The sequence below is a fragment of the Platichthys flesus genome, chromosome 3, assembly GCF_949316205.1.
Source record: "Platichthys flesus chromosome 3, fPlaFle2.1, whole genome shotgun sequence".
In the NCBI taxonomy this organism is placed as follows: domain Eukaryota; kingdom Metazoa; phylum Chordata; class Actinopteri; order Pleuronectiformes; family Pleuronectidae; genus Platichthys; species Platichthys flesus.
The window spans coordinates 27,651,056-27,663,057 of record NC_084947.1 but is presented as its reverse complement, the minus strand read 5'-3'; the positions used below and the strand labels follow the sequence as shown (position 1 = coordinate 27,663,057).

The following is a 12,002-nucleotide window of genomic DNA, read 5'->3' as shown; positions in this document are numbered from 1 at the left end:
AGTCCCAACTAGACCTCCAACTAGTGAATCCTTTTTAACCCCCAACTCAACTTCTTCGGTCGTTAGAGAAAGGGAATCAGAGAATGAAAGAGTGAGGAGAGAAGAGAAAGCGAGATCTATCTAGAAAGGCAGCAAACAAAGGAAATATGACAGATTCTACATTAATCACAGTCTGCACACATTCCTCACATATACTATGTCAAAGGCAAACTCAGTGCAGAAAGATTTAGCTGGCAGTATCATTGATATTACAGTAGCTTACAATCGGGCGGTGTGGACACATGTGTGCAAGCAACAGTTGTGCAAAGAGGTTGCTCCCAATCACAGGCAATGCAGGCTGTATGTCCCATGTGTAAAGGCTGTGAGCTTCTGGGAACTTGGCATTTCACTACGTGTGAAAACTAACAAATATACAAATGATAGTATACATGAACGAGAAAGACACAGTGTTTGAGAAAAGGGTTAATAAGTATATTCCTTTGAGGACGATGACAGCTCGTGTATCGAGAGACAAACTTTAACCGTTTAAGCTATCATGTCAGGGATGTTGATTATGGAGTCAAGGTCAATGTGAAGTCGTTTTATCCGTTGGTACAGTATGTCTGTTACCTGCTATGATGACCCATGAGGAGGAGTCATAAGGCAACTGGACTGATGGGAGGACTGTCTCCTCATGATTGGAAAATAAGGTTTTGAGTCCAGTCTTTTACAGGGTGAACTTCAACCTTTTTGGTCTGCTGGAAAAAGGTATCACCAATGCTGAGTTTGTAAGTTCAATTTGCATTCATGTGATACGATGCAATAATGTAAATTTGAATGTGTAAGTATTAGTGCATTCTTTTGGAGTTTGAAAAGCTTTACAGGTTAGTGGGTGGGTTTTATTGGTAATCCACCACTATTTGGTGTGTAGTCGAATGAAAATGGTTGGCAATTTCTATACATCCAAGCTAAATGTTGGATCAATGCAGGTCTCAGGAGAACAGTCCTGACCCAGTCTCCCCACATTTACCTTGGAGGTGATTTTGTAGACAGTGGCTTTGGGGGGTGCTTACTCTGAACACTCCTCACATTGACACACTGGCTAAAGACCAACCTAATGTCCTGTTTGTCCAGTTGGGTTCACAACTATCTCCCATGTAATCTGAGCCATTTTACTAATTTTCCGCATTTTGTATTTACCCTTTTGACACACTAGTGTAACAGGAGTGTGCACACAGGAGTGAAGGTTGATCTTCTTCCAAGCTTCGTATATTAACGCCTTGCTCCTATGGAGGTTCTAATTTGTTGTGTCTTTCAAGCAGCAGAGTGTTGCTGAAAAATATGTTTTAAGGAAGGAAACCGCGGACCCAGAACTCGGATATAACACGCAAGCCAATAAGTGAAAATTAGCTTTGCCTCTGCACGACAAAGACTCTTATAGGGGAGATGTTTACCACACACCTAGAGATAAAATTACGTCACCCATAGGGTCTCTGACTAAACATGGACATGTTTTGGTACCTTAAGTTGAAGGTGCCTGATACATCTTCAGCCATCCGTTAGCCGGTAAGAGATTATTCCCTAGGTCATAGATCATTCCAGGAAGGGAGAGAACTAACATGAACATATGGAATAGTACTTACATAGTACCATGTCATTGTGGTTTATAACCATGTTAGAAAGATCCATTAGCTGAATATACGATAGTTTATTATGCCTGATCTGGATGGTGCTGATGGCTGCTGATGGCTCATCATTTTAAGGAATTCCTTGTACAGATGTTTGCAGAGTTGTGAGTAATTATTATAGACAAGATGAGATGTTCATGGGATTGGGCATCAATGAACATACCTACCGGTTGATTTACACATAATGAGCTTTTTGTCTGGTGTGTAGTGAGGCAGTTTATGCTCAACCTCCCAATGGTAGTCTTCAATGTTTCTATCGCAGCTATTGGGGTGAAATTGCACAATGTTTTCTGCAAAAGAAGTCAAGTTGGAGTTACCTGATATCATTATGCTCATCCAAGAAGGTAGGTGAAGAAGAGTGTTCACTTTAGGCAGGATTAGCTATGACCCTTTACCCTTTCTTCCTTTTTAGCACCCTGGTGGTTCTGGAGTTCTTTAGGCACTGGTGGTCAGGATTCTGCTCAACCCAAGTCGCGAGCGAGCTAAACTATGTCTCTTTTATTTAGCTTGGAGGGTTCCTTGGTGTTGAGCCAACACTGTCCATGTCATACTCTACTGCTCTCTCAGCCTCTATCTCATGAGGGCAGCTAGAATATTCCACCATATGGGGCATGCTTCCTTACATCTACTCTGCTCAGCTACCTGCACTCCCCCTGGAGAATGTCTAGCTCCAAGTGGCATGCACTGATGCTGGAACAGAAACAGAAGTCGAACATCTTGAAAGAGTATTTTTATTTAGCAACGGTTTTATTCTTTTGCGGAGGTGAGATTATAAATTGTGATAATCTGTTGAATTGTGCACGGAATTGTTGGTATTAAGAGCTATGAAGTGCAGAGTAATATGTTTCAAAAACAGAAGTAGATTCTCAACTAAAACCTCAGTCAGGACAAACTGTCAAAACTCCCTATACTGGTTTTATGAAAATGAATCAGTTAAGATGGAGATTTGTAGTTATTTATTCTTCCTCATTTTACTTGCTTTGAAGGAAGCTTTTCACTTTAACATCTAAAGCCACCCAGATATTAAAGACTTAAAAATAAAACATTGCACCTGTCAAATTGTAAAGGTGGATTTTTGATCTGCGTGGGTGTGGCAAAATGACTTGATAGTGCACCCCTAGAAAGGTTCAACCAATTATCTCATGTGGTACATTTGAAAAAAACTAACTTAGAACCATACTATAGACCCTAAAAATTGATGTCGCTTCTCTACCTCTTGTGCATAAATTAAGCTCATATAAAACCCGGTTCATGTGCCCCCATCCTGCACTTTAAGGTAATTTAAGCCAGAGTCTGTGCAGTGGAGATCATAAAGTGGAGGCAATTATGTCCTGACTTTCACCCTGTCTGATTAGCAGAAAATAAACTATGAGATGTATCAAAAAAATTATACTGGAACATACATATGTGAGACAAACTACCTAAAATGACGGAAACCATCAGTGAGCATAATGTATTTGATGTGTATTGACTTTTTAGGTTGGTCTATGTCCCATCTGCAACCATGGAGGGGAGTTTATGATCTATACTGCAGCCAGTCACCAGGGGGCTTCACTTTTGGGATTTGTCATATCATCCATCTTTATCTATGAGCCATACCCTAAACTCAACATAAAACCGTCATTTTGATTACTACGCATGTTTTGGTTAAATTTTATTTATTATTTAACAACATGTTTATTGTGACATGGCAAATTTCAATGTTTTGCATAAAACAATACATAGTTTTAACTCAAACACTGTTTATATTCTCCAATTTATCAAACTTCGTTGTATAATATACTCAGTCAAAGGACAGGTACATGCCAATATTCAGTTATAGTGCCACCTACACAGGCAATCCTCCTTGACATGTAAAGAAAGTCCTTGACACAGATGAGGCTTTTTTCAGTAAATAGATTTAATAAGCTTTTTCACCTTATTAAAGAATGAATAGTTCTAAGGCTTTAGTGTTTTTTTCTATCAAAGTTGTACTTGAAGTAGTTATTACTGCTACTTTCTGGTACTGCTATTTATTTGCTTTATATAACTTTCATACACAATGTCAATAACTGGCAGTCTATTCTATGAAATTCTATGACACGTAGTGATTAGTAAAACTTCATGATATTTGTTTTTAAAGATTTTATTGTATGTTTGTGTCAGTTTGTTTTTGACTAGAATGGAATGTCATTTTAGTATTTTCTAAAGATCAATGAGCAATTATTTTACAAGAGCAGAGAATCATTTTCCTCAAGATTGTAGCTAAGTGATGTTCTCAATTGTTTACAAAATGGTGGATAGGAATCGCTGGCCAGGTATCCATGGATGTTAATGGTGACAGAAATGGAGATTTCTCTTTGATGGCCATGACCAATTTTGAGGCAGGAACCTATGAGGTAAGATGAGAGTAAAATTACAACATTTTGTTGTGACATCCCTGAACTCTTCCAGACCAGGCAGAAGTTGGTATATGTACTTGTGGAAATGAACTGAATGATAATATGTTATACTATCTTACAGATGGTAGCCAACTACTTTGGAGTAAATGGATCTTTTCAGATGCTGCCTGCATTCAACACTGAGCATTTCACTTTGAGAGGAAGACATAAAGCACTTCCGGAGATTGCTGACAAATCATGTAAATATTCACTACTGTTCACCTGAAGTGGTGACATTTGTGTTTTACCTACATTATGTGTGACTGTACAAATGATTTTTTTCAACCAATAACTGTTCCAACAGGTGGACTTGGAGTATCAGCTTTGACTGGAGTCATAGTGGGAGCTGTTCTTGGAACTGCTCTGCTTATAGCGTTCTACTTTTTCAGGTAACTATATGTGATGTTTATGTTATCATGTAAACTAATATTGTTGCATCCATATGCCCAGAGACAAATATATTTACCTAAAACCACTTTGATAAAGCTTTTATAGTTTTGACAATCAATTCACTAACCTCACAGCCAAGAACTGTTTTTTTACAGTGCATTATCAAGAAAGTGATATGCACCTACATAGACAGGTGCACAACACACACACGCAGATTATCTACGTTTCCTCTACAGAGATGTGTTCTCTCTTACTAGCTTGAAAATGTGTCATAATAATAAGACTCACCTGTCATTTAAAGGGAATAGGAGATGGCAGTGTGATTGGTTGATTGCATGTTACACCCAAAACACTATGATTAATTAGAAGAGTAAATAAAAGGAATTCTGGGTAGAATTACCCAAAAATGGACAGTTTAAAATTCATTGAATCGAGACAAAGATTTTCACCTCTAAGAGGCTTCTTCAGTTCAATCCCTGGACAATCAGGACCTGGATGTCTTCAGTTAACGTGAAATCTATTGCACTTCTGTCCATCCTGGGAGAGGGATCTCTCACATGTGGCTCTCCCTGACGTTTCTACCTTTCCCCCCTTTTTTTGGTAGTTTGTCCTTACTCTTGTTAAGGGTTTAGGACAGAGGATGTCACACCGTGTTAAAGCCCTATGAGACAAATTGTGATGTGTGAATATGGGCTGTACAAATAAAATTTGATTGAATGATTGCTGACTGAGAATAAAAAAAAACATGACTTTTCCTTTAATGTTATACATTCCTTTGCAGAAAGAACTACAGGATTACAATTGAGCGTCGCTCACGTAGTGAAGAGGGTGACACTGGGAAGCACCGTCAGTTACGAGAGGACTCTATCAGATCTAACTTCTCCGCAGCATAATTAGCAGCAGTGGCAGTCCCTTCACAGAGAATCACACATCTGAATGTGACCAAAGACTGAGATATTTTGTGTTTGTATCCTTTAATGTTTTGACTTATTGTAACTCAGGACAGTTGTAACAGTCACAAAGCACCACTTACTCAGATGTTCCTCCATACAAAGGTATATGATTGTATTGGTGTATAGAAAGCTCTGGCAAAAATATATATATATCATGACTATGAATGATTAAGAACAGAGTGTATGTAACACTACATTAGCATGCACAAGTAGGGTGGGTGAGGTCTACTGTACTTTTGCCTTCAGGTTGACAAATAGAGGCCTCATGTTTAAACAATAGCGGAGCTAAACTTGATACAGCTGGAGTTAAGTGACTAAAAAGAGATATAGGCCAGATCTATTTCTACACATATAGGCTATAAGCTACTGATATTAAGCTACTGATATTGTAATGTTTTCAGTTCACCATAACTTTGTTGTGATCAAGCAGCCTCCACACAAACCAAATTCCTAATTCTTAAATGAGGACATTGCTCCTAAATTGAAAGACACACTGTCAGTTATCATCTCTTAAAATTGTATCTCTTCTTCATACATTCTTATATTATTTTAGAATTATGAGTATTTTGTACCCCAGGTGCTCCTATATAAACTGTGGTACCACTTTCTGATGGGAAAACATTTCAACATATAATTTATAAATGATTTATAAAATGGTTTATACATCAGTAATAGGGACGACATGGGTTAGATTGTCTTGGTTTTTTGGCTAATTGTCCTCCCAATGAACTAAAGGAAAGCTATTTACAAACTTAGTAGTTTGTAGCTCTGGATTAGCTATGATTGTTTATGATCATCTGACCTGCCAGTCCTGCAACAGCACATTTCATGTGTTCTGACATCTTTCAAAGAGAACAGTGTCACCACAATTGATTGAACCGGTGGCCAGAGCTGCAAAAACTGCAGCCAAAGAAACACAAGATAACGATTTTCAAAAATGCTAAAAAATTACTTTATAGAGATAATTATATATAAAGCAAGGTTACTGTTGAAGTAGGATAAACAAAAGTTGTTTTATTCATGTTTTATTACTGACACATTAATTATTGACTTATTTAATATTACCAAAGACATTATGTTTATTGTGAATTATAAAGCCTAAATATTCCTTATCAGAAAGTGGAACAGAAATCATAATGAACTGACGTACATGACAGGTAATATTTATATGGTATAATGGCAGTGTGGGATACATTCCAAAACAGTGGAGACTATGTGAAATTTCTGTCAGTTGCTTTATTCATGCAGACTTTAAAAGAATTCAAAGTTTTTATAGAAACAAAATAAAGACAACCATCCAAGCCTGTTGGTTCAGTTTGTGTGTTGTGGAAAAGATTGGGAGGGTAAACAGATTTATTTAAAATTTTAAAAATGTGTTATTCTGGAGCACCTCATGCACTTACTAATTAACAATTATTACTGTAGTGCCTTTTGGTATCTGGTAGGGTATAGTGATTTTACAGTGACCTAAATATATTTAAATTATTTTATGTTATTTATAACATCAATATTATGAGGCTGTTTCTCTCTCTCAATTTTTCATTCAAACTTCATCCCTTTTGGTTTCTTCCCATGATTATGTTTTCATGTATACCTATTTTAGCTTAGTGCCAGGTTTTCGAAATTCCAATTATAAACTAATCATGTAAAGTTGTATTATTCATTGTAGGGCACATGTAAAGAAAATACATCATTACGCCAAGATATCTGACAAATCATGGATGCTAGTTTGTCGCTGGTTTTTCGAGACATTATTTTACATAATTTCATACCACGTACCAATTTTATACTCCTTGTGGAATGCACATCAGAAGGGTCAAGATGACGTATTCACAGATCAGTCTATGCATAATAAATCTGCTTGATTTTTAATTGTGCTTTTCTTTGTTTATTATGGCCTTTTATGACCCTTATTTGAAAGGACTGAGAGTTTTAGCAGTGAAAGGGTGGCAGGGAGAGTGGGAGATAACATGCAGCAAAGGGTCACAGACTGGAATCGAACTGAGGCCACTGCATATATAGGGGGATAGCTCTACCAGGTGAGCCATACGCCCCCCCGGGTTGTGCTTTTCCATGATTATTTTCAAAACAATCAAAAGATACAGCCACAATAATCAAGCAATATGGATGGTGGTGAGACATTTATGGAAGATCTTTGGAAATAAATGCTTTTGAAAAATGTTTCGCTTTGTGTCTGGCAGTCCCGATGCATATTGTCTGATAGTTCAGTACACTGAATTCCTACCTGCAGACTACAAATGTCCTACATGGCCTACAGTACATATTTCCTGACAAAAAATGTTTTTCCATTTCATGGACGGATTATCAGGACCATAGATGGGACACAAACTTGCTACAGACACCTACCCACACATGCTGTTAGCTCACAGTCACTGCTAAGCTGCAAGGCTAACTGCATATATATTACATGTAATTTGACGGAGGCTTTTTATCCAAAGCGACATATAATTAGATTCGCATGCTCTACCCCTCAGCCAGGGCAGCTATAAATATCACATATAGATTAATTATATTTGTTGCTTTGACATGTTGTATGCCATTTTAGATCTTTCACATATGCCATGAAAAGCTAAGATTAAACATATTTGAGACATTATATACAGTAAATAAAAAGTAGTACAGAGCCACATACAAAACTCAAAACTGCATTTCAATCTTTCCTCTGGCCTTCTTTAAAGAAAAGTCATTTATCAAAGTCCAACTCTCGCACAAGTTCAATTTTAATAGAGTGACAGCATGTTCAAACGTCACTGCGTCAGTTTTGTTCTTAGTTGATTTTTTATCTTGGACATATGCGATAAGCAGCTGGTGATGGGAAACATACTCTCTTGATATCTTTGTCAGTGTCTTCTAAGTAACCCTAACCCTAACAGCTGGCCAGAGAAAGTCTGGAGAAAATCTGAGCATGATAGGTAGTCAGCTAAAGCAACACACTTGAGGGGAGTTTAAAACAGCAGGAAAACATAGGGCCATCTTGGAAGGTGGACTTTACCCTAACACATTTTAATTTACATATGCTGTCTTTATTTTAGCTGAGGTGAAGTTATTTAATGTGTCTATGTTTTGACGTGTTGATCATGTTGGTCTGGGTAAAGCTGCATTCCATTCATCCTTTAATAGAAAGAGACCTCCTTTTAGGCTCAGATCTAGATTGCTAAGAGTGAGGGGGCAATTATAAATTTGGGGTTGAGTGAAGAAATAAACTTGGTGCCAAGAGACTTAATATTCCCCCATGAGTAAGCCCTTGGCAACAGTGAAGAGAAAACCCTTAATTAAATGTAAGAAACCTAAAGCATAACTAGGGGTCACAACGACAAGCCTACTCTTTAAATCATTATACATTGTTAATATTTGTTTCAGAGATAATTGGTAAGACAATGCGTGGCACTATTTTGTCGAGGTACATATAAATGAATAAAGTAGTGAATGTTATTCAAGTTAAAGTTAAAATATAGTTTTCGAGTTTCAGGGGAAACAATGTTTCAGCCAAATCCAATCGAATTGACGTAACAGAAATAAAAAACAAACGCTTCCATACTGCTCCTGAGGTGTGATCCAAGTAAGCCCCACATTCATTTTCGAGCAAAACTGGGTAAATTACAGCGTTTTTTTTGCCTAAATGTGATAGCCTTCTCCTAGTTACTGTTGCAGTTCTCGCAGTTCTCGCAAGTATCATGTCTTTCTGACATTGTGTTTCCTCTAAATCTACATACAGAGCACTGTCATCTCTACTTGACTACATGGATACTATCAGAGCCCCATTAATGCTTCCTGGGGAAATCTCATATATTCTGCAGTCTATTTAACTTTATCCTGGTTTATAGAATACATGTGCCACTGCCAAGCATGTGTAAGTAGAGCCTCATAAAAGGAGACCAGACTGTACTGGCACAGTCTCACTACTACTGGAGAGAGGGATGTGTTCCAAGAAGTCTCAGAATTAATAAGTTCCTCTCCAGACGTCTGGGTTTCAAAAGTAGATCGGAGTAAATTCAAAGTCATTGGTTTTTCACAAAATATCAAGAAAAATTCACAAGAATCTCTCAAATAATTTAAATTCTAGACAATAAGAAGAGACGAAAAGGTTAATATGGAATGATGAGCCAATGAAGGAATTAGTCCGTCAACATTTATTTGTATAGCACAAATCCCAATTTGTCTCATAGGAAACAGTGTCCCAGGTTGGTTACCTTCAATATGGCCAGTAGTAATCACAACATCGCCAGCCCTTCCTCTTCCTTTTCTTTTTTGGAGCATATGGAGCCTCTGAAGAAAACTATCCCTAAACAAAGGACCGTAGAGAAAAAATAATAATAATAATGAACACCCTAAGCAAATAACCAGGAGTTCCGCAAGACCCAAACACTCATCGACACAAACCTCTTTGCCTTAAGAATATTACTGTTCTGTTATAGGAACTTTCTTTTTGCACCCACTTACAGCTCTAATAATTTCAATACCAAAATGTGCATACTTTTTATTGTAGTTATTTAAAGTTTATATCATTCTCTGTTTTCATACATTGACTGAATCCCAGGCTTTCTCCTGAGTTTCCACTGCCAGCCCTCTTAAAAATTTTGGAGAATGTCCATATGAGCCAATCTGAGACTATAGCTGAATATTTTCTGGAGAATTCATAGTGAGCTAGTAGTCATGTGGATGACATGCCACAGAATTTAAATTAAAACCATTAATAACATCTCTGAATAAAAACAGGTGCACTACACGTAGAAGTAGAATTGGAAGTGACTTCAGTGCTTTAGGTGATGAGGGAGTCAATGGTGTCAATGTACCGTAAACAAAAACATATCTCCAAAGCAAAATGTATCTGCTGCATTGTTCATAGGTGAAAGATACATTCCTATTATTATCCGAATCCCATTGTCCTGACAATTGTTCCCCTTGGCCCTAACCCTACCCATTGTTCTCAAGGGTTATCTTGGCCCTTGAAACGGAGACCCAGGGGGTTTTGGTTAATATATTTCCCTACGAATTGGGACAGCCCTTCAAGAAGCGGTTACATCATCAATAGTCGTCACAAAACCAATCATTGGTCGTCGATGTCAACAGACCAGACGAAAGCTTTTTCAGGGATCTCATTGTAATAACATTTTTTGGTGCAATATGAAATTATGTGAAATTACGGGATTATCATCCAAAAAAAAAAGATCACTAGAATGCTTAGGCTAGCACGCTTGTGATCTCTTTTTTTTAAGGTTGTAGTGAAAAATCGACCATAATACATTGAAACGATATTAAACTAAGAAATTACAATCACTATCCTAATTTTTAAATCCTTATTAATTTAGAAAATACTAAAATTGTGGGTCTCCCTCCCAGCTTGATGGTGATTGGCAAAGCATTATGGGTAGGGGAGAGCGGGGTAATGTGAGACATTTTTTACATTTGCTCCCCTTTAGGCGAGCTAAAATGATGTATCATTCAAATTTACACATTTCCCATTAATTCAGGATGTTTCCTAGAAATAGAAATGATCAGAATGTCTTCAGGACAAAGGGCAGTAAAAATATAATTGTTTTTTAAAACGTGGTCATGTGTCTTTCCCCCCAGTTTAGGGGTAAAGTGAGACAGACCAGAGAAATCAAGGGGGTAAAGTCATCCACTTACTTTTTCCACTTTAAAACTACCATAACAACACATGTTGTAATAGTTAAAATCCTGACAGTTAGATTGACAACCACCAATTCCAAAACTAATATCGGAGTAGTAACAGAATCATGGGGATTGGTCAATTAAGCACATTTATGATTATTATGATGATGTGATCACTTGCACACCCTAGCTTACCTGCACATTGTTTCTCTGTCCAATTGACAGGGACAGGGATATTGTTTTTCTCTGCGTATTCAAATGCCTGTTCCCGGCACTTAACTGGAGCAAGGTCATGGAACTGGTCAGCTAGTTGTTTCAAGTGTTTGGCAAGCTCCTCCTCCATCTCATCTGTGAATATTCTCTTTACCTCAGCTACTGCACCCCAGGCTACTGATTTTACTTTCCCTTCTCTTTTTTCTTTATGAATCTTTTGAGGGTTGTCTTGTCAATATTTCTATCCCTTCCAGCTTTTCTTAAGGACTTCTTTCCTTGCATGACCTCAGCGGCTGCACTCCCCATCTCTGCGAGGGCCGTTTGGCCCCAGGTTGTCTTCCTGGTGTAGTTTCTTGGCATGATGGCTTTTCTACAATGTTTATGACATTACAAATAAAACATATTTAATGTAATATAACACTACAACATGTTTAAGACAACCCAGTCTCATCAGAAAACGTTAAGTGGCAACGTTGGTCCACTTGGAACGACGTTACCATCTCACAATCTGGCCTCTCAGAGTGTGAGATGGTAACATTTTGTCGTCCCATTGTTTTGCATTGGCGTGTTCTCACGTCACGTGACTCACAAGCTCCCGTCTGCGGAGAGGAAAACATGGCGGATATTCCTTGCTTTTTCAGATCAAAATATAATTTTGTAACTTAGTTTGGGCATAAAAATTCATTCTGACACCATTTCTAGCGAGAAATGTGCTCTTTGCTTCC

General features: G+C 37.7%; 1 protein-coding gene across 1 annotated transcript in view; it reads left to right on the top strand.

Annotated features, from left to right (window-relative positions):
- Positions 1–7,560, top strand: part of npr3 (natriuretic peptide receptor 3) — a 31,459-nt gene extending 23,899 nt beyond the window's left edge. The window contains exons 5-8 of the mRNA XM_062384960.1: positions 3,951–4,045; positions 4,170–4,287; positions 4,392–4,476; positions 5,259–7,560. Coding sequence (XP_062240944.1) covers positions 3,951–4,045; positions 4,170–4,287; positions 4,392–4,476; positions 5,259–5,370 — 410 coding nt within the window. The 3' untranslated portion in view covers positions 5,371–7,560. The remainder of the gene's footprint in view (positions 1–3,950; positions 4,046–4,169; positions 4,288–4,391; positions 4,477–5,258) is intronic.
- The last annotated feature ends 4,442 nt before the right edge of the window (positions 7,561–12,002 follow it).